Below are 23,930 nucleotides of genomic sequence, written 5' to 3'. Positions count from 1 at the left end.
TGCATTGGGTCTTCACTGTTGCCCGCGGGCTTTCTCTAGTTGAGGCAAGTGGGGGCTACTCTTCGTCGTGGTGCGCAGGCTTCTCACTGCAGTGGTTTCTCTTATTGCGGAGCACGGGCTCTAGGCACACAGGCTTCAGTAGTTGTGGCAGGCGGGCTTCAGCAGTCGTGGCACACAGGCTCAGTAGTTGCAGCACACGGGCTTAGTTGCTCCGCAGCATGTGGGATCTTCCCAGACCAGGGCTCAAACCCATGTCCCCTGCATTGGCAGGCGGATTCTTAACCACTGTGCCACCAGGGAAGTCCCAGTCCTCATCTTTGAATGAATGTTTAGATGGGAACAGAATTCCAAGTTGACTTTGCATTTTTAAGTTATTATTCCTTTTGTCTTGAGCATCTGTTGTGGATGATAACAAGTCTGCTGCCAGTCTAACTTCTTCTATAAGCAATCTCTCTGGCTGTTTTTAAGATCCTGTCTTTGGTGTTCTGTAGTTTCACTACAGTACATCTAGGAGTGGTTGTGCGCTTTTCTTTATCTGCAATGAGTTGCTTCAGGTAGAGGATTCATATTTGTCTCTCATTCTGGAAAACTCTGTCTTTATATCATCCATAATTGTATGGCTTATTCTATTTTAACCTGCAGGAACTCCTATTAGATCTTCTCATTCTCTCTTATATCTTCTTTTCCATAGTTCCCATTTATACCTCTGTGTGCTGCAATCCAGTTGATTATTTGTTTCTCCAGGGCTCTGGGCTCTCACCAGTCTGGGCCAATCTTCATGGTAATCTGTCAGCATGTGGTCCTTCCACATGCTAATATGAATTCAGGCTGCACACACCTGTCTGTGGCCCAAGCTTGGGGATTTCTCATAAATGCCTTTCCTCTAACTTTCTTGCTGCTGCCCCAGGATGGTTGGCACGGACCTTCTACTCTACTCCCCTTCCAGGCTCCAACTCTCTTCATCTAGGAGAATTCACACAGCAATCCTGCACCTCATTGGGTCTAAGGCTGCATCTTCTATCCTTATCTGAAATGAAAAAGCTCAGTGCTCCTGTCCGTGCATTTTGTCCATAACCCTGGGATGCTGTGTTGGCATCAACTATAACCACTCTGGCTTCCCTTTCTTTCTTGTGCCCCAATATTTTCCCTCCTTCCTCCTTCCCCCCATCTTCCTCTCTTCCCTCATTCCATTTCCTGAAAACACAGCTACTTAACATAAAAAAATTTTTTTTTTCTATTTTGGCCAACCTTCATCAGTATATACGGTCAGCTCAAGTCTGCCGTGTTGCCAGAAGTCTCCCGTACTCATTCTTTTTCTTTTTTTGTGTGCTGTGCAACTTGGGGGATTCTCAGTTCCCTAACCAGGGATCCAGGGATTGAACCCCAGCCAGGGCAGTGAAAGCACCGAATTCTCACCTCTAGACCAGCAAGGAACATCCACACTTACTCATTCTTTTTTTTTTTTTTTCTGTACGCGGGCCTCTCACTGTTGTGGCCTCTCCCGTTGCGGAGCACAGGCTCCGGACGCGCAGGCTCAGCGGCCATGGCTCACGGGCCCAGCCGCTCCGCGGCACGTGGGATCTTCCCAGACCGGGGCACGAACCCGTGTCCCCTGCATCGGTAGGCAGATTCTCAACCACTGCGCCACCAGGGAAGCCCCACACTTACTCATTCTTAAAAATATGTATTTTTTAGAATAGCTTTAGGTTCACAGCACAGTTTGCAGAGAGTAAAGATTTCCTGTATACATACAGCCTCCCCCATTATCAACATCCGCCACAAGAATGATACGTGTGTTACAATTAGTGAACCTACATCAACTTATCATTATCACCTAAAGTCCCAGTTTACATCAGCGGTCATGCTTAGTGTTTCACAGTCTATGGGTTTACACAATTATATAATAACATGTATCCACCAATACAATACCATACAGAATAGTTTCCTTGCCCTAAAAATCCTCTGTGCTCTGCCCATTCATCCCTCCTCTCCCATAACCCCTGACCCCTTTCACTGTCTCTATAGTTTTTGCCTTTTCCAGAATGTTATATAGTTGGAATCATACAGTATGTAACATTTTCAGATTGGCTTTCTTTCACTCAGTAATATGCATTTAAGTTTCCTGCAGGTCTTTCCCATAGCTTGATAGCTCATTGCTTTTCAGCACTGAATAATATTCCACTGTCTTGTCATACCAAAGTTTAGCTATTCAACTACTGATGGACATCTTGGTTGCTTAAAAGTTTTGGCAATTATGGATAAAGTTGCTTTAAACATTCATGTGCAGGTTCCTGTGTGGACAAAAGTTGTAAACTCATTTGGGCAAATACCAAGCAGTGTGACTGCTTGATCATATGATAAAAATATGTTTAGTTTTGTAAGAAACTACCAAACTTTATTCCAAAGCGGCTATACTATTTCGCATTCCCTCAGGCAATGATGAGTTCACGTTGTTCCACATCCTCACCAGCATTTGGTGTTGTCAGTGTTTTGGATTTTGGCCATTCTAATAGGTGTGCAGTGGTATCTCATTTTAATTTGTAATTCTCTAATGACATATGATGTTGAGCATCAACATATGATGTTCGAGCCCCGGTCCTGGAAGATCCCACATGCCGCGGAGCAACTAAGCCCGTGTGCCACAACTACTGAGCCTGCGCTCTAGAGCCTGCGAGCCACAACCACTAAAGCCCAGGGGCCTAGAGCCTGTGCTCCACAACAAGAGAAGCCACCGCAACAAGAAGCCCGCGCACCGCAAAGAAGAGTAGCCCCCACTTGCCGCCAACTAGAGAAAGCCCACATAGCAACAAAGACCCAATGCAGCCAATAAATAAATAAATAAATAAATTTTTAAAAAGAAATTTATTTTTTTTTAAATTTTAAAAAATTTTAAAAAAAGAAATTGGGTTCTTTCAAGAACGAGTTCAAGAAGCACTGCATCATTTAAGATGGAGTTTCTAAATAAATAGAAAAGGACGTAGTGGTGAGGCAAGCAGCCAGGGAGCTTTGGGAAGGTATTTTTAAAGGTTACAGACACACCATGAAGTACATGCAAAGAAGGGCAAGCATTAGGAAAAGGTGAGAAGGGAGGGCCACCCTTAGGAACTGGCTCTCACTTAGGCTAACAGAAATTGTCTGATGGGAAAAGAGGTTTTTGAAAACAAGACAAAACACACACACACACACAGAGTTGCCTCATCTGTCCCAGAAGTAAGACTGTTAGCGTCTTTTCCAAGAAATCTTACTGCCAGATCTCAGTGAAATTACCTGGGTACTAATACTGGAGCTGCATCCAGCATGCCTAGTAACAAATTAGTAATTTTAACAAGTGTTACCACTCTACAAAGGAAAAGAACTATATCAATATTTTATGTCAATGACATTATTTCAAACACAACTACACATTTATACAATTTGTTTTTATTTATTTCCCACCCCATGACCCAGTCATTTCACATTAAGACTGAAAAAACAAGACAAGAAAACCAGGAATAAAAAGTGAAATTTTTGTATTATATTCAAGTATTTGCCTTTTCTGATTATATAAGAGAAAATGAGTATTAGGAAATCTAACTTCAAAAGAGAAATTCAAAATGCTTCCAAAGAGAATCAGAGACTGTTAAAACAAAAACCCGTGATCCAATGTGTCTGAGTCCATGGTGTTTAAATCCCAGGTCTCAGCCTTCCGCTGTCCCTCACTCCAAACGGAACCGAAGTGCACTTGAGACCACTGACACCCAGAGCCGCTCAGCCTCTGCCAACGCAATGCTTGCTCAGTTTTCTTCTTCTAAAGATTTTTAAGCTGAAGTTTCTCTTCTCACACACTGTCATATAAAATAGGGATTTCTGCTTCATCCCCTCCCTGCCATCATACCAAAACATAAGTAAATGCAAATTTGAAAAGATTAAATGTAACTGTCTTTTAAAACCCAGGTAAAGCAAGACATGACTGAATTAGCCCTGAAGGGACTGGAAATTTTTTAAACGGGGAAAAATAAACACACAGAAACAGTGCTTCCCCAACACTGAAACCCACAGACACAGTGACAACTTTCTAAACTGAAATGTCTGGACTTTGGAAGGAGTGTCATGTTTCCCAAAGCCAACTTCTAGAAATCGTAACATGGATTCAGAAGAACTCCTAACAAAATGAGCCAACAGCCGGGAAGAAGGTATTGAGCAAGGGAAATTAGTGATTCAATTTGCAAACATATCAACAGAAAAGTAGGTGACACACTGGGGAGAAAGGGTCAAGAAAAGCTCATGCCCCATCATGAACCTTCCAAGCTGCTGAATTTCACAGGTTCTGATGCTTAATTTTTAAAAAACTGAAACTTACTAAAGATCAGTAAGAAGGAGCAAAGCTGTCTTTGTGCCTGAGTGTATGTATAGGTGGCAGGGAGGGAGGTAGTAAGAAATCAACATGGCACACTATAAAGCAACTGAAATATACAGAAAAAACTGCATTTGGCCTCTCTTAGGAGGCCAAGGAATAGCTAAACACCTCTTCCAAAGCCAGCTCAAGTCACGTGTCATCAACTCAATCCCTCGAGAAGATTAGGTCAGCAAGGGCCTGACTATCCCACCAGCTGGTTTTACTACATGCCTTTCACATTTTCCAGCAATAGGCATATCTTGAAAAACCTTGCCTTCTTACCTTTCCCAGTTGCCCAAATAAAGTAGCTCTCTACTTTAAGAAACTTGCAAAGACTTCATTCATTATCACCTCTGGCACCAGAAATGGGAACTGCTTATTAGTAAACAGAGTTTGTAAGCGCAATCGCTGCTTCTGCGGGTTTCTACAGCTCAAGTTGGCTTTGGAGGCTCCTAAAGGGTCCCCTGTCTTCACCCACCCCATCTACGCAGCAGCAGACTACCCCATGTGCTCTACAAAGGCAACAAGACAATTTCTAGCTGATCTTTAGGGTGGAACCTGCTTCTTGGTGATTATCAGGTTTAAAAGAGAAAAGAAAAAAAAGATATCTTATTCTACTGGGTTGGTGAAAGGGAAAACACCAACACAAAACATTTCAGTCACTGTTAATCCTGCACAGCTGACTTCAGAAGTCTGATTGCTCTGACCAGCCCATGTCCTGATTGTTCAGTCACAGGAAGAACAGGTTCTCACACAGCTGGATGGCTGGTTCATGATGCAAGATTTGTCCTGACAGGAAAGCTAGCTTGTGGGCATACTTGCAAGGAGCTGGAACTCTAATGGTACCAGGCCAATTCCAGTACATGTGGCACAGTTTGAAAGTCAACCTGTAGGCCAAGAAGAAAACATGATCCTTTTCACTTTCCATCTTCAATTTGGAGCACATTATGTACTTCTGGGTGTGTGACACAGCATACTTACCAGCAAACTGGGGGACAGGAATATATGATGCAACTTTTGGGAATCATTATTTTTAAGTGGAATTTTATCTATTTCCACTATTTGTAAGTCAAGAGGGCATGGGGAAATTCCCACTTCAGGTGCTCCTCTTTTTTTTCTTTTTTCTTTTTTTTTTTTTTTTGCGGTACACGGGCCTCTCACTGCTGTGGCCTCTCCCGTTGCAGAGCACAGGCTCCGGACGTGCAGGCTCAGCGGCCATGGCTCACGGGCCCAGCCGCCCCACGGCACATGGGATCTTCCCAGACCAGGGCACGAAACCGTGTGCCCTGCATCGGCAGGTGGACTCTCAACCACTGCGCCACCAGGGAAGCCTCTAGGTGCTCCTCTTTTTATATCAAAACAAGGAAAACAGCAAGGAGAACATGTTTTTGTTTTCGCCTCAAGAAAAAGGTGCAGAAAGGTAAGTACCCCCAGCAAAGTATTTATATAATCTGAGCGCAAGAGCAATGCATCTCAAACCTGGCTGTGTGTCATAATCATTAGAAGCAGTTTTTAAAAATGCAAATGCCTCAGAATGCTTGGAGTTCGTGAAGGCTGGGTGTATTTTTTGAAAGGTCTCCAAGTAATTTTAGTGTATAACAAAAATTATCAGTTGCACCTCAAAAAGATACCATTATCATGAAAGACAAGATGAAACTCAAGGGGTAAATATTCCTGACAGTGGGCAGTATTTGTCTTTTCTGATTATATAAGAGAAAACGAGTATTAGGAAATCCAACTTCAAAAGATAAATTCAAAATGCTTCCAAAGAGAATCAGAAAATTATTAAGCCAAAAACCAGTGATCCAGTTTGTTTAATTCGGTGGTTTTAAAATTCCAGGTCTTAGCCTTAGCTCACTGGCCAGAATTATTTACAAGTGAGGAGTAGGTTACTGGTCAGCTCACCTCTGCATATGATCAGGGCTCAGGCGTGCAGTGTTGAGAACACAAACGTAATGGGTAGGAATGCCACAACCCTGTCGCACATGATGGGCAAGAAGGTAGAAGTCCACCCTAGAAAGGAAGAAGTACAACGTGATGGTATAGTTGGATTTGGCCAGAGCTGGAAAAGATCCTGGAGATCATTCTAGCTCCTTCACCTAAGGCTCAGAGAGGTCAAACGACTGGACCAAGGACATACAAGGACCAAACTAGGCTGAGAATTGAGGTCTCCTGACTCAACAGGCTATTTAAGAATGGCGGTAGAAATGACACCTGCGTGCAGAAGATGAAGCACCCATAGTCTCAGGAGAAGACCGTATGTTCAACATTTTATACTTAAGAGGTAAAAGCTTCATTGTTGGTTTGGGTGTTTTTAAATAGTTTCAAAAATTTTACTTTTTAACAGTAAAATCTCTGATTCCACTCCACATCTCTCTTGGCAACCTCCCCATTCCAATACCCAGGGAACAGATAACTTCTCCAACCTATTCTTGTTGAAATACTGTGTCTCGCCCACTTACCAGTCACAGTTTGTTATTGTATGATCTACCACAGTCCCGGGGGAGGGAGTCACAAAGTGCTCGGTAGCTGACAGGTACACACTGGTGCTGATTTTCTTCTGAACTACAAATACCACCATCTTGGGATGATAATTTTCAAAAGCTTCAAAACACTTCTGTAGCTGAGGAATCTCATAGCTGGCAACTGTCTTTAGTTGGCCATCAGACACTCCATCACGGTACACCACAATCTTCTCTGGGAGACAGTGGTTCACCTGAAACAACACCCTGCTGAGGTAAACTGTGTGGCCCTGGGGCTAATGACCACAGGCAGAGAAAGGCTCACTCAGCGAACAACCGGGAGACACGGCAGTAGGTCCCTTTGACGGCTGGGCCCAAAGCCATCATGTTGGAAGGGCAGGGAGAAGCAGCTTCTAGTCATTTCTAGACTTCCTCGGGATAGTAAAACAGGTCTGGTACACCAAAGGTGTTATGAACTATGAAACCAAATAAGCAAGCTCTGGGTCACATATATACGGCTTATACTGAAACGGTGTGAAAAACAATTAAAAGGAAGGAAAATTATGGGCTGAATCAATCTTCCTACTACTTGGATATAACACCAATTACTGTCTAGGCAAAAAACAAGGTGAACTGCTGCAGAAATTCTAACATATAACTGCACATTCCACAGATCCACCATCCTCACGTTTCTGTGTATCAGCAACAACCAAAGTTGCTGACAAATGAAAGGGGATCCTTTACTAAATATTATCCTACCATCAGGTATAGTTTGAAACATTCTTCATATATCTAAGTAATTAGCAGTCCTGGTAAATTGTCCATGGATCCAAATCAAATTAAATGCTGGCTTGAATCAGTTTTGAAAAATAATTTTTCCCCATTTAGAGAATATAATTATGTTCTAGTTGTATGTGACTTCAACAATTTTTAAAAATCAGCTGTTTCATTTTAAACTAGAAGTTTTCTTTAAAGTGCTTTGGTTTAGGGACTTCCCTGGTGGTCCAGTGGTTAGGACTCCACACTTCCACTGCAGGGGGCACGGGTTCGATCCCCGGTTGGTGAACTAAGATCCCACATGCCATGTGGCATGGCCAAAGAAATACATAAATAAATAAAGTGCTTTGGTTTAATTCAGTTAGTGACAGTTTGATTCTGATTTTGGTTCATCCTAGGTTTTTGTTCACAATTCCCCTCAAAACCCTAACTTATCATTGAATTAGATAGGCTTATACTACATATTCTTTATAGGTTACTCTACATGAAAATTTAAGTTTCATTTCAAAGAACTCTTTTTAATGATAAATAATTACCTAGCATCTTTTTGGAGTTTAAGTTTAAAATTCAAATATTTTATAAATGTCCCTTTTTTTCTGAGACCCAAGTACTGTATTTACAAACATGTGATTCATCTTCACATTCCAAGATTGGAATTATTGCCCCAGTTGTACTTTTTTGTTTTTATGTTGTTTTTGGCTGTCTAGCATCTATCTATTCCACCGCTTTTTGGTAAGAGCATTTTAAGTGTCCTCCTGCCTCCCACAGGATACATTGGAATTCGTGCGATTATTAATCAAGGTACCTTCCCCTAATCCACGGCTTCTCAACCTCAACACTACTGACATGTAGGGCCAGTGAATTTTTTTAATTGGGGGCTGACACTAGAGGATGTTTAGCAGCATTCCTGACCCACTAGATGCCAGTAGCAATCTCTCTCAGTTATAACCAAAAATGTCTCTAGGCTGCCCATTGGGGGAACAAAACTGCCCCAGCAGAACACTCCTCCCTCACTCTGACTCTTAAACAGAGAATAAGAAACACTTGGAGTTTTTCCCTTTGTGGTGGTGCTTCTTCAGGTTCCTGCTTCTGGAACCCTACCCATTTCCCAGCTTGACGCTCTACCTTCTCACGAATCCTCTGAGACTCTCCATGATCTTACCAATTAATCCCCATTTTGCTCAAGTTAGCACGTTTCTGTGACTTCCCAAAGACCCCTAACTGATATGTTGTGTAAAAGGGTGGGTAACAAAGGCACTTAGATCTGGAAGAAAACCTGATTTCACAGATGAGGAAACAGAGAAGAATCACACTGGACCTGGGGTCAGGACACCTGAGACTGAGTCCAAATGCGCTGCTCCTCAGCTGTGCTCCTGAAGACTCAGTTTCCTCACTTGAAAAATGGATGTAAATGACCACCTTACTTTTCTTCTTCTCAGGGTTAAGAGGGATAAAGTATGTGTATGTATTTTTTTAAGCTACACACAAAAGTTGAGAACTAGATCAAGAAAATACAGATATTCTGAAGCACAGGGAAGGGATCTAACAAGATCAATGGAGTGAAAAATAGAATCAAATTCGTCTGAAGTATTCACTGATATTACCTCTTTCTTTAAAATCTGCTAACCAACTACTGAGTGTGAGACGTTATACTTGGCCCTATGTAAGATCCCAATAGAAGTGAAAGGCATGATTCCTGTTAATAAGGAGCTTTCAAATCTAATAATAACAGTCAACAATGGTAACTTTTCTAGGTCACCTAGTCCATTCTCATTTCATAAATGATAAGACTATGATCTAGGGGGGTCAAGATATGAGACAAATCACAATACTGAAACATAAACATTAAATATACATTATTAAAAATCACTTCAGTACTAGGGTAAATACATGGAACATTAAATTAATGGAAGCAGGACTGTGCTTGTTGGCTTGCTATCCCTAGCACTGAATACAACGGTGAGGGTCAAGTAGAAAATAAGTATCTGCAGGAAGTTTGAGATGTTCTTTTATGTGTGATTCCATTCATTCACGGAACAAACACTTAATGACCACTAGATATAAGCCACTGTGCTAGCCTCAGAAAATTTTTAAATTATCTTGATACCTTCCAAATATTAGTGGAACTCAAATTAACACTGGGGAGACAGACACAAAGTAAATACTCTCAATACATTACAAATAACATAACAAGGAATATAAATAAAATGCTATGGGAACAGAGAAGTATAAGACATTTGGTTCTCTAGAGGAAAAAGTGAATATTATGCCTCAGTGAAAGAACTAGCAGACAATTCAGTCAGCAAGAAGGGTAAAGGATTCCAGCTAGCACTGCAATGTATTGAATACTACAACATGGGTGAACTCTGAAGACATTATGCTAAGCGAAATAAACCAATCACAAGAAGACAAATACAGTACCATTCCACGTGTATGAGATACTCAGGGTAGTCAAAATCAGAGACAAGAAGTAGAAGGTGGTGGCAATGGGCTAGGGGGAGGGGAGCATGGGGAATTACTGTTTTATGGGGACAGACTTTCAGTTTTACAAGATAAAAAAAGAGTTATGGAGATGGATGATGATGATGACTGCCCAACATTTTGAATGTATTTAATACCACTGAAATCCTATACTTAAAAATGGTTAAGATGGTAAATTTTATGTGTATTTTACTCAATTAAAAAAATTGGGGGAAAAAAAGGAAGAAGAGGCCAGGCAAGTTACTAGAAATGGCAGGTGCAGAAAGGGCAGGCTGAAGTCTGGAAGAGTCCCCAAGTAATCACTTTCTCAAGATAACTCTCCACCCTAAGATCCTCCCAATTGTGCTAAGAAAAGGGAACTGAAGGTGGAACTGAAAAGCAGAAAGAACCTACACTCTCACACATTGTAAACTGGCTGCCTGAAACTTTTGATTCCAAAGGCAATACCGTGGCCCACTCCCTTCTGTCTCCAGGGTGGAACACTAGTCAGACCAGTCCAGCAATATGAAGGCAGAGCCAGAGCCAGAGCCATAGGAGAAGCAAAAGGGGCTGAATTAACTACAGCTGAGTTTAATCTTCTCAAAGCTCAGACCAAATAACAGATGAACTCAACATTAAGAGATTACTAATCATGAGAGCTAAAGCTAAGGCAAGTGTCAAGAATGTACCTTGGTTTTGATTTTCACACGAGTGGAAGGCAACACTGGCACTCAGACTCACATGTTAGGTTTCAGTGGCCCATGAGACATCCACGTACTAGAGGGGCCACGCAGGCAGATGAAGATGTGGTCTAGGAGCTCAGATGAAGGGTATGGGCCAGAGAGTGATTCTCAGTGTGTGCTCTGGGCTCCAATTCTTCCCCTTATATGTTTTAGGGAGTCCACAGAGTCAAAACTAATTTCACAATACTACTACTACATTACTTGCCATTTTCACTCTAATTTGCTCATAAACATCCAGCAGAATTTTCCAGAAAGTAAATGATGTGTGACACTGCAATAAATTAAATGTAAGATATTCACTTGCCTTTTACTAACCCAAACATTAAAGCCATTCGCCAAAATGTAAAACATCACCGAACATTTTGAAAGTAATCTTTAATTTAAAATGTTATTTATGGGACGTCCCTGGTGGCACAGTGGTTAAGAACCCGCCTGCCAATGCAGAGAACATGGGTTTGAGCCCTGGTCTGGGAAGATCCCACATGCCGTGGAGCAACTAAGCCAGTGCGCCACAACTACTGAGCCTGCGCTCTAGAACCCGCAAGCCACAACTACTGAGCTCACGTGCCACAACAACTGAAGCCCGTGTGCCTAGAGCCCATGCTCTGCAACAAGAGAAGCCACTGCAATGAGAAGCCCACACACCACAATGAGAAGCCCGCACACTACAACGAAGAGTAGCCCCCAGTCACGGCAACCAGAGAAAGCCTGTGCACAGCATCGAAGACTCAACGCAGCCAAAAATAAATTAATTAAAATCAAAAATGAAAAATAAAATGTTATTTATGTTATTAACTATATTGAGCTTATTATTTTAAAGTAAATTGAAAAACATTAAAAAGTTCTGTTTTAACTTCTAATATGGTAATTATTGATATATACCTATACAAACAAAAAACTCAATAATATTTAAGAAGGTAAAGATTTCCTTAGACCAGAAAATTTGAGAACTGCTGGACCAGAAATATAAATCTAAATACAGATACTAAATAAAACCACAGATGAGATTAAGCTTGCCAACAAGGCTTCAGGTGGTGGACCAGGATTTCTAAGAAACCCTGCCACTGAGGACAACTGGAAAAGCTGGACAAAATATAAAAATATCTATCTGAAGGCAGTATCAGAGGAAGGATGGGGGTCCAGAGAAATAAGCCAGTCTTTTGAACCTGTTTTTCCCCAGCAGTATGTGTTGATTTTGCTGATTCCACAAGGGTACGTAAGCTAGACGGATGTTTGGGAGTGGTGCTTTTTTTAGAATCACAGCTTTATTGAGATATAATTTGCTATACCATAGAGGACACTCTTTTAAGGTACAAAAGTCAAAAGTTTTACACTTATCGAATTTTGCAACCATCACCGCTATCTAATTTTAGAACATATTCATCACCCCAAAAGGTAATCTCATACCCATTAGCAGTCATTTCCCATCGCCCCCCCTAACCCCAACTCCTGGAACACACTAACATACTTTCTGTTTCTTTGGATTAGCCTATTTTGGACAAACAGAATCATGTAGTATGTGGTCTTTTGTGACTAAATATTTCACTGAGCATAATGTTTTCACAGTTCACCCATGTTGTATCAGTCCCTCATTCCCTTATGTTGCCAAATGATATTACATTACAGACTATATCACATTTGTCCATTCATCGATCATATGGGTTATTTCCAGTTTGGGCTATTATGAATAATACTGCTATGAACATTCATATACAAGTTTTGTGTGGACATATGTTTTCAATTCTCTTGGTTTACACCTAGGAGTAGAATTGCTGGGTCGTAATGGTAACTCTATGTTTAACATCCTGACGAAATACCAAACTGTTTGGTATATACCATTTTACAATCCCACCAGCAATGTATGAGGGTTCCAATTTCTCCACATCCTTGACAACACTCTTATTATCTTTTTTATTTTAGCCATCCTAGTGTGTATGAGGTGGTATCTCACTGTGTGTACATGCTTTTAAATAGACTATTTTTCAGACCAGTTTTAAGTTTACAAAAAACTTGAGGCCATAGTACAGAGTTCCCACATACACCTTCCCCATCAACCATACAGTTTCCCCTATTGTTACCATATTACATTAGGGTGGTGCATTTGTTACAACTGATAAATATTGAAAATTATTAACTAAAGTCCACAGTTTATAGTAGCATTCACTCTCTTCTACATTCTATAGGCTGTAAGAAATGCATGTCATTTATCTACCAGTATAATACTTTTACAGCCCTAAAAACCCCCTGTGCTCCCTATTTATACTTCCCTTCTTTACCCTCCCAAACCTCTGGCAATCACTGATCTTTTTACTGTGTCCATAGTTTTGTGTCTTTTCCAGAATGTCCTATAGTTGGAATCATATAGTATGTAGCCTTTTCAGATTGGCTTTTTCCACTTAAGTTATATGCATTTAAGATTCCTTGTATCTTCCCATGGCTTGATAGCTCATTTCTGTTTACTGCTGAGTATTTAATTGTCTGGATGTACCATAGATTATTTGTCCATTCACCTACTGAAGACCATCTTTGTTGCTTCCAGTTTGGGCAATTATAAATAAAGCTGCTATAAAAATCTTTGTGCAGGTTTTTGTGTGGACATATGTTTTCACCTCATTTGGGTAAATACTAAGGAGTGTGATTGTTGAATCATATGGTAAGAGTATGTTTAGTTTTTTAAGTGGCTGTACCATTTCACGTTCCCTCAATGATGAGAGTTCCCATTGCTCCACATCCTCGCTAGCATTTGGTATTGTCAGTGTTTTAGATTTTCGCCATTCTAATAGAATGGTAGTGGTATCTTGTTGTTTTAATTTGCCATTCCCTAGTGTTATACTGAGTATCTTTTCATATGCTTATTTGCCATCTATATATCTTCTTTGGTGAGAAGTCTGTTAAAAGTCTTTTGCCCATTTTTTTTTTTTTTTCAGTACGCGGGCCTCTCACTGTTGTGGCCTCTCCCATTGCGGAGCACAGGCTCCGGACACGCAGGCTCAGCGGCCATGGTTCACAGGCCCAGCCGCTCCGCGGCATGTGGGATCTTTCCAGAACAGGGCACGAACCCATATCCCCTGCATCGGCAGGCGGACTCTCAACCACTGCGCCACCAGGGAAGCCCTGCCCATCTTTTAATTAGGTTGTTTTCTTATTGAGATTTTAAGAGTTCTTTGTATATTTCAGATAACAGTATTTTATCAGATATGTGTTTTGCAAATATTTTCTCCCAGTCTGTAGCTTCTTTTCATTCTCTTAGTGCCTCTCACAGAAGTTTTTTTTTTTTTTTTTTTTTAATTTTAATTAAGTCCTGTTTATCAGTTCTTTTCTTTCATGTATAGTGCTTTGGTATCAAAAAGTCATCACCAAACCCAAGGTCACCAAGATTTTCTACGTTGTCTTCTATACCTTTTACACTTTTGCATTTTAAAGATAAGTTTGTGATAATTTTGAGTTAATTTTTGTGAAAGGTATATGGTCAGGGTATAGTTGTTTTTGTTTGTTTTGTTTGTTTGCATGTGGATGTACAGCTGTGCCAGCACCATTTGTTGAAAAGATTCTCCTTTTCCAGTGAAGTGGCCCATGATGTTTTATCAAAGATCACTGGAATCTATTTATATAGGTCTACTTCTGGGCTCTCAATTCTGTTACCTTGACATGTTTATTTTTCTTTTTGTCAATACCACACCATCTATATTACTGTAGCTTCATAGTACTTTTTGAGTAACAGAAGTCCTCTGATTTGGTTCTTCTTAGGTACTGTGTTGGCTACCCTGTGTCTTTTACCTTTCTATTTAAACTTTACAGTCTGTTTGTAAATATCTGCAAAATAACTTGCTGGGATTTTGACTAGGGCTACAGTGAATCGATAGATCAAATTGGGAAGAACTGACATCTTAACAATATTGAGTCCTATCAATGAACATGGGATATCTCTCCATTTATTTAGATATTTGATATTTTTCATGAGAGTCTTAGAGTTTTCTTCATATAAATCTTATATAAACATTGTTAGACATATCTAATGTTTCATTTTTTGGTGCTAATACAAATGGTGTTGTTTTTAATTTCAAATGCCAATTGTTCATTGCTGATATATAGAAAAGGAATTGATTTTGTGGGTTTTTTCAGCAATTTAGTTTTGTATATTTATGTTGTATCCTACAACCTTGTAATTCCAGCAGAGGTTTTCTGTTGTTGATTTCTTGAGATGTATACATAGACATCATGCTACCTGCAAAGTTATTTTTCCTCCTTTTCGACTGTATAACTTTTACTTCCTTTTGTCTTTTTGCATTACCTAGGACTTCCAGTATGATGCTGAAGAGGAGTGGTGAGAGAAGACATAACTGTCTTGTTCTTGATCCTAGGGGAAAAGTATCTAGTTTCTCACAATTAAGTACAAGGTTAGCTGCAGGACTTTTGTAGATGTTCTGTATTAAGTTTATGAAGTTCCCCCTATACTCCTAGTCTGCTGGGAGGTTTGTTGTTATTTTTTGTTTGCTTGGTTTTTTTTTTGTTTTTTTAATCACGAATGGGAGTTGACTTCTGTCAAATGCTTTTTCTGCATCTATTGATGTGATAGGATTTTTCTTCTTTAGCCTGTTAATGTGACGGACCACACTGACTGATTTTCAAATGCTGAACCAGCACTGCATAACTGGAATACAAACCACTTGGTTGTTGTATCCTTTTTAAGGGTTGCTGTAACAACCACAAACTGGGTTGCTTAGAACAACAGAAATGTATTCTCTCACAGTTCTGGAAGGCAGAAGTCCAGAACTGTGGTATCAGCAGGTCCACATGCTTCCTCCAAAGGCCCTAGGAAAGAATACTTCCTTGCCTATTCTAGCTTCTGGTGGTTTCTGGCAATCCTTAGTGTTTCTTGGCTTGTAGATACATCACTCCAATCTCTGCTTCCACCTTTCCAGTGCCTTCTCCTGTGTGTCTCTGCTCCTTCACATGACCGTCTATGACTCTGACCAAACTTCCCTCTTCTTATAAGAATATGTCATTGGCTTAGGGCCCACCCTAATCCAGCCTAACCTCATCTTAACCTGACTGAATCTGCAAAGACCCTATTGCCAGATGACATCACATGATCCAGGTGGACATGAATTTGGAGAGGCAGTATTCAACTCAGAGCAGTTATGATGTATAATTCTTTTTATGCATTGCTAGATTTGCTTTACTAATATTCTGTTGAAGATTTTTGCATCTATAATCATGAGAAATATTGATCTGTAGCTTCCTTTATTGTAATGCCTTTATCTGGTTTTCATGTGAAGTGGTACCTCATTGTGATTTTGATTTCCACTTCCCTAATGACTAATGATATTAAGCTCTCTTCACGTGCTTCTCATCTATTTGTATATGCTCTTTGGAGAAATGTCTATTCAAATGTTTGCCTGTTTTTATGCTGGGTTATTTGTCTTTTTTTCAGTTGTATATTCTGGAAACTATACCTGTACTAGATATACCAGATGAATGATTCTGTCCCATTCTGTGGGTTGTCTTTTCACTTTCTTGTACTTTGAAGCACAAAATATTTTAAATTTGATGAAGTCTGATTTATGTTTTTCTTGACTTGCTTTTTGCTTTCAGTATCGTATCTAATAAATTGTTGTCTGTTAAATGGTCACAAAGATATAAACCTATGCCATCATCTAGAGTTTTATAGTTTTAGTTCCTACATTTAGGTCTTTGATCCATTTGGAGTTATTTTTTTATATATTGTGTGAGGCAAGGATCCAACTTCATTCTTTTGCATGTGGATATCCAGTACTCCCTGCACCATTTCCTGAAAAGACTATGCTTTCTTGCTGCTGAATGTCACCCTTGCAGAAATTAGTTTACCATAAGCACACAGGTTTACTTCTGGACTCTCAACTGATCTCTACGTCTCTTTCCATTTCAGTACTAGACTGTCTTGTTTATTCTAACTTTGTAGTAAATTCTGAATTCAGAAAGTATAAGTCCTTCAATTTTCTTCTTTTTCAAAATGGTTTTGCTTATTCTGGAATTTTTCACATTTCCATATGAACTTGAAAATCAATTTGTCTATTCCTGCAAAAAAAATATGTTAAGACTTTTGATATGTATTTCCTTGAATCTGTAGATTAATTTAAGGAGTACTACCACTTTAACAATATTAAGTCTTGATATGGGTTGTCTTTCCTTTTGTTTAGGTCTTCTTCAATTCTTTAACAATGTTCTGCAGTGTTCAGTATATTTTTTGCACTTCTGTTAATCATTTTCCTACATAGTTCTCTTTTATGCTGTTATAAATGGAATTACTTTAATTTCATTTCTGGATTGATCATTGCTAGTGTAAAGAAATAGCTGACTACTGTACAAGCAGTCTTGTATCCTCAACCTTGCTGAACTCTTTTACTAGCTACAGTAGAGTGTGTTTATTCTTTAGGGTTTTCTATATGTAAGATAATGTCAAATAGAAACACACAGTTTAACTTCTTCCTTTCCAGTCTGGATGTCTTCTGTAGTTTTCTTGTGATATTTTTGTTTAGCTTTAGTATCAAGGTAATATTGGCCTTATGGTACGAACTGGGAAGTGTTCCCTCCTTTCCTATTTTTTGGAAGAGTTTGTGAAAGAGTATTAATTCTTTTTTTTTTAAGCTTTTTTAAAAAACATTAATTAATTTATTTTTTGGCTGTGTTGGGGGTCTTTGTTTCTATGCGAGGGCTTTCTCTAGTAGCAGCAAGCGGGGGCCACTCTTTATCGCAGTGTGTGGGCCTCTCACTATTGCGGCCTTTTTTTTTTTTGCATGGTACGCGGGGCTCTCACGTTGCGGAGCACAGGCTCCAGACGTGCAGGCTCAGTGGTCACGGCTCACGGGCCCAGCCGGTCCGCGGCATGTGGGATCTTCCCAGACCGGGGCACAAACCCGTGTCCCCTGCACTGGCAGGCGGACTCTCAACCACTGCGCCACCAGGGAAGCCCTCGTAGCTTCTCTTGTTGCGGAGCACAGGCTCCAGACGCGCAGGCTCAGTAATTGTGACTCACAGGCCCAGTTGCTCCAGGGCATGTGGGATCTTCCCAGACCAGGGCTCAAACCCCTGTCCCCTGCATTGGCAGGCAGATTCTCAACCACTGCACCACCAGGGAAGCCCAAGAGTATTAATTCTTTAAATGTTCAGTATAACTAAAAAGTTTTGATAGTTTGTGCCTTTCTTGGAGTTTGTCCATTTCACTTAGGTTACCTAATTTCTTGGCATACAGCCATTCATACATAGTATTTTCTTAAAATCCTTTTTTAAATTTCTGTTAAGGTCAGTAGTGATCTTTTTCATTCCAGATTTTAGTATCTGATCTTCTCTTTTTCATGGGTGGTCTAGCTAAAGGCTTATCAATTCTATTGATGTTTTCAAATAATCAATTTTTGGTTTATTGATTTTCTCTGTTGTTTTTCAATTTTCCATTTCATTTCTCTATGCTATAATCTCTATCAATTCCTTCTTTCTTGCTTTGAGTTTAGTTTGCTCTTCTTTTTCTAGTTTCTTAAGGTAGAACTTGGGCTGTTCGGAGATTTTTCTTCTCTTTTATTATAGGTGTTTACAGCTATAAATTTTCCTTCTAAGCACTTCTTTACATACATCCACAAGTTTTGGTATGTTTTGTCTTTATTTTCATTTATGTCAAAGTGTTTTCTAATTTCCATTTTGAGTTCTTCTTTGACCTCTTGGTTACTTGGGAATATTGTTTAATTTCCATATAGTTGTGACTTTCCCAAATGTCCCGCATATTAAATTCTAATTTCATTCTATTGTGGTTTCAAAACATATTTTGCATGATTTTAACCCTTTAAGATGTACTGAGTCTCGTTTTATAACCTGACATATGTTCTATCATGGAGAATGTGCCACACACATTTGACAAGAATGTGTGTTCTGTAGATGTCTGTTAGGTTGAGTTGGATCAGAGAGTTGTTCAAGTATTTTATTTCCTTGTTGATCTTATTTCTAACTGTTCTATTCATTATCAAAAATGAAGTTTTGAAATCTTCATCTATTACTGTCGAATTGTCTATTTCTCCTTTCACTTACGTCAGTTTTTGTTTCATATATTTTTGGATGTATGTTGTTAGTTTCCTATATATTTATATTTTATGACTTCCTCATGGATTGACCCTTTTGCCATTATAAAATGTCCTTTCTTGTCTTTAGTAACAACTGTTATCTTAAAGTCTGTTTTGCCTGTTATTAGTATAGCTACTCCAGCTCTCTGGTTTATCTTGTTTCAACCTCCTGTGTGTTTGAAACTAAAATATGTCTCTTGGAGAAAGCACATCTTCATATTTTCACTTAATCCAAGTTGCTAATCTCTACCTTTGGTGTTTTAGTTCATTTACATTTAATGTAATTACTGATACAGTAAGATTTACATCTGCCATTTCACATGCCTTATATCTTTTTTGTACCTCTGTTCTTCCTCAACTGCCTTAATTTGTATTAAATAGACATTTTCTAGTTACCATATTAATTACCTTGTCGTTCCTTTTCTTTTATTTTTCAGAGTTATTTTCTTAGTGTTTCACCAGGGGATTACAGTTAACATATTAACTTATAACAATCTCATTTGGTCAGTTAATACAAAATTTTTTTTTTAAGATTTAAAAGATTTAAAGATTCTTTTAAAGGTTTAAACCACTGGTGGTGCAGTGGTTAAGAATCCGCCTGCCAATGCAGGGCACACGGGTTTGAGCCCTGGTCCAGGAAGATCCCAAATGCTGCAGAGCAACTAAGCCTGTGAGCCACAACTACTGAGCCTGTGCTCTAGAGCTCATGACTCAGAACTACTGAGCCTGTGTGCCACAGCTACTGAAGCCTGCACACCTAGAGCCCATGCTCCACAACAAGAGAAGCCACCACAGTGAGAAGCCCATGCACCACAATGAAGAGTAGCCCCCGCATGCCGCAACTAGAGAAAGACCCCACGTGCAGCAGTGAAGACCCAATGCAGCCAAAAATAAGTAAATAAATAAATTTATTAATTTTTTTAAGAAGATGATTTATGGTTTATTTACTTTATTGATTTTTGGCTGTGTTGGGTCTTAGACATGGGATCTGTTGTTGCACCAGTGCACGGGCTCTTCGTTGTGGTACATGGACTTCTCTCTACTTGTGGCATGCAGGTTTTCTCTTCTCTAGTTGTGGCACACAGGCTCCAGGGCACGTGGACTCTGCAGTTGTGGCACGTGGGTTCCAGAGCACGTGGGGTCTGTAATTTGCGGCATATGGGCTCTAGTTGATGTGTGCGCGAGTTCAGTAGTTGTGGCACACGGGCTTAGCTGCCCTGCGGCATGTAGGATCTTAGTTCCCTGACCAGGGATAGAACCTGCATCCCCTGAATTGTAAGGCAGATTCTTTACCACTGGATCACCATGGAAGTCCCAATACAAAATTAATTTTGGTATTATTCAAAAACTTTGCTCCTATTATGGATCCATTCCCTCCCCTCTCCTTTGTGCCTTTATTGTCATACAAATTATATCTTCATACACTGTATGCACATCCACTTAGATTTATAATTACCACTTTATGCACTTGTCTCTTAAGACACAGACTAGAAGAAATATTACAAACAAAAATATATTTTTCCTCTCTTTATGTTTACCTATATAGTTACCTTTCCTGGTGGTACTTACTTCTTCATGTGGATACAAATTATTGTCTAGTGGCATTTCATTTCTACCTGAAGGACTCCCTTAAGTATTTCTCATAGGACAGGTCTGCTAGTGACAAATTCCCCTAGTTTTTGTTTATCTGAGAGTCTTACTTTCTCCATTAAAAAAAAAATGAGATGTAAATCACATAAAATTCACCATTTCAGAGAGTATAATCAGTGGTTTTAGTACACTCACAAAGTTATACTCACAAAGGTATGTGAGTTTTAGTATACTCACAAAGTGGTTTAGTATACTCACAGAGTTATACCTATCAACACTACCTAATTCCGTAATATTTTCAATACCCCAAAAAGAACCCTATACCCATTAGCAGTTACTCCCTATTACTGCCAACATCCTCAATGCCTGGAAACCAGTAATCTGTTTTCTGTCTCTACAAATTTTCCTATTCTGGATATTTCACAGAAATGGAATAATACAAATAAGTGGCTTCTTATGTCTAGCTTCTTTCACTGAGCATAATATTATTGTCAAGGTTTCATCTTTATTTCTGAACAGCAGCTTTTTTGGATATACAATTCTTATTCAACCTTCTTTTTCTTCCAGCATTTGGAATATGTCATCCCATTGCCTTCTGGCCTCCATGATTTCTGATGAGAAATCAGCTCTTAATCTTATTGAAGATGCCTTGAACATAATGAGCAGCTTTCTCTTGGTGCTTCAAGATGCCCTCTTTGTCTTTTAGCAGTCTTACTTGGTTGTGTCTAGGTATGGGTATCTTTGAGTTTTTCCTACTTAGTGTTCGTTAGGCTTCTTGGATGAATTGATTACTTTCTTCATTAATTTTGGAAATTTTTGGCTATTATTCCTTCCAATGTCCTTTGTTCCCAATTCTCTCTCACTACTCCCCTTCTGGGAATCACATTATGTTTATATTGCTATGGCTGATGGTGTCCCACAGATCTCTGAGCCTCTGTTAATTTTCCTTATTTTTTCTTTCTTTTCTTCGCACTGAATAATCTCAACTGACCTATCTTCAAATTTGCTAGTTATTTCTTCTGCTTAATCCAATTTGATGTTAGACCCCTCTACTGAAATTTTCATTTATTACATTTTAGAAGTCCAGAATTTCTGTATGATTCTTTAAATTTTTTTTTTTTTTTTTTTTTTTTTTTGCGGTACGCGGGCCTCTCACTGTTGTGGCCTCTCCCGTTGCGGAGCACAGGCTCTGGACACGCAAGCTCAGTGGCCATGGCTCGCGGGCCCAGCCGCTCCGCAGCATGTGGGATCTTCCCGGACTGAGGCACAAACCCATGTCCCCTGCATCAGCAGGCAGACTCTCAACCACTGTGCCACCAGCGAAGCCCGATTCTTTAAATTTTTTAAAAAATTTATTTATTCAGACATAATCCACACACCATATAATTCATCAATTTAAAGTGTAAAATTCAATGTTTTTTAGTATATCCACAGATATGTACAACCATCACCACAATCGATTTTATAACGTTTTCATCACCTCAACAAGAAGCCCCACACTCTTAAACTACCACCACTCTACCCACCTCCTTTTCTCTCCCCAATTAGCCCTAAGCAACCACTGACCTACTTTCTGTTTCTGTAAACTTCCCTGTTCTGAACATTTCTTATGAATGGAATCATATAAAACGTGGTCTTTTATGACTGGCTTCCTTCACTTAGCATAACGTTTTCAAGGTCCAAGTATTGCTTGCTATTTGTTTCACCTGTTCTACATTCTTTTCCTTTCTTCCTTAAAATTTTTTTTGTTATTTTCTTTTCTCTCATCTTGTTACGTAACTCTTTTTTTATTCTTTTAGTGGCTACCCTAGAAATTACAACATAGCTCTTTAGTGTATCAAAGTGTAATATAAATTAGTACTTTCACCTTTTCCTCAACAATTCAAGAAACTAAAGGCACTGGAACTTCATTTACTTCTTCCAGATATATGTGCTATTATTGTCATCAATTTGAAATTTATACACACAAATTAATATATATCCACTCAAAAACATTATTATTTTAGATGGTAGGTATTCATTTAAATTTATCCCCATAGTTGGCACTTTTATTCCTGTATTTATTCCTTTAACCATTTCTAAGTGTTTTCTGGGATAATTTTCCTTGTAGGTGAAAAATGCTCTTTTGTATTTTCCTTCAGTGCAAATCTGCCGGTGACAAGCATTCTCAATTTTTTATTTGCCACAAAATGTGTTTTGTCACCTTATTCAAAGTTACTTTTCATGGATACTGGATTCTATGTTGGTAGTTATTTTCTTTCAGCATTTTGTAGCTATTATTTTATTATCTTGTGGCTTAAACTGTTTCTTTTGACTAGTTCACTATTAGTCAATTTGTTGCTCCTTGAAGGTAACCTCTTTTATTTTCCTTTGACTTGCCTTAATATGTATATATATATATTTGTCTTTACTTTCAACAGTTTTATTATAATGTGCCCAAGTGTACTTTTCTTTTTATATATCTTGCTTGGGATTTGTTGGATTTCTCATATCGGTGACTTAATGTCTTCTAACACTTTTGGAATATTCTTTACCATTGTTTTTCTGCCCTCTGCTCTCTCTAACCTCCTTCTGGAGCACTTACAGGTATAATATATTTTAACTCCATAACTCCATGTCTGTTGCCTTGTTATATTTTCTAACCCTCCGTATCTCAATGCAGTTTGATTATTTTCTTCTTACCTATCTTTCAGTTGTCTCAATTTCCTCAATTAAGTCTAAACTACTGATGCCCACTGTTATGCACAGAGCTGTGTTTCTCCAAAATTTGTGTTGAAGACCTAACCTGCCATACCCGAAATGTGACTGTATTTGGAAATAGATATTTAGAGAGGTTATTCAGTTTAAATAAGGTCACTGGGGTGGGCCCCAATCAAATATGACTGGTGTCTAAGAAGAGGAGACTGGGACATAGACACACATGCAGTAAAGACCATGTGACACAGAGAGAAAACAGCCATCTATAAGACAAGGAGGAGGCCTGAGGAGAATCCAACCCTGACAGCACAGCATCTTGATCTTGGACTTCCCGTCCCACAGATCTGTGAGGAAATAAATTTTTTATTGTTTAAGCCATTGTTCTGGCAGCCCTAGCAACCTAATACACCCAGTCACTAAGTGTTTAATTTTGGTTATTATAATTTTTAGTTCTAGAAATTTCAATTTTTTCCAAGTTTCCAATTCTTTGTTAAAATTCTTAATGTTATCTTCCATTTCTCTGAACTTAAGCGTAGCTATTTTAAAATGTGTCTGACTACTCATCTATCTGAATCCTCTGTGCATCTGGATCAATTATCTGTTGACTTTCTTAGTTTTTCAGTCCCTTCATTTTCTCTCTTGTGTTCTTGGTTATTATTTATTGATTGCTAGATATTGCAGAAAAATCTGATGCCCAGGACAATGTTATCTTCCTTCAGAGGGTTTTTATTTGCTTTTG

At 39.1% G+C, this 23,930-nt stretch overlaps 2 protein-coding genes across 5 annotated transcripts in view; both read right to left on the bottom strand.

The window, feature by feature from the left end:
- Positions 1-23,930, bottom strand: part of SLC39A14 (solute carrier family 39 member 14) — an 82,259-nt gene that overhangs the window by 48,972 nt on the left and 9,357 nt on the right. The window lies entirely within an intron of this gene.
- Positions 3,431-23,930, bottom strand: part of PIWIL2 (piwi like RNA-mediated gene silencing 2) — a 113,179-nt gene continuing 92,679 nt past the window's right edge. For 3 of the 4 annotated variants that reach the window (XM_067039846.1, XM_059072464.2, XM_067039847.1), the window contains exons 21-23: positions 6,838-7,091; positions 6,281-6,388; positions 3,431-5,262 (exon numbers count right to left, since the gene is read on the bottom strand). In XM_067039846.1, the coding sequence (XP_066895947.1) occupies positions 5,106-5,262; positions 6,281-6,388; positions 6,838-7,091 (519 nt within the window). In that variant the 3' untranslated portion in view covers positions 3,431-5,105. Of the gene's footprint in view, positions 5,263-6,280; positions 6,389-6,837; positions 7,092-23,930 lie in introns of those variants that run through there. The other variant, XM_067039848.1, reaches the window with a different exon arrangement.

This window comes from Kogia breviceps, chromosome 8 (genome assembly GCF_026419965.1).
Source record: "Kogia breviceps isolate mKogBre1 chromosome 8, mKogBre1 haplotype 1, whole genome shotgun sequence".
NCBI lineage: Eukaryota > Metazoa > Chordata > Mammalia > Artiodactyla > Physeteridae > Kogia > Kogia breviceps.
This window is presented reverse-complemented; position numbering and strand designations above follow the sequence as displayed.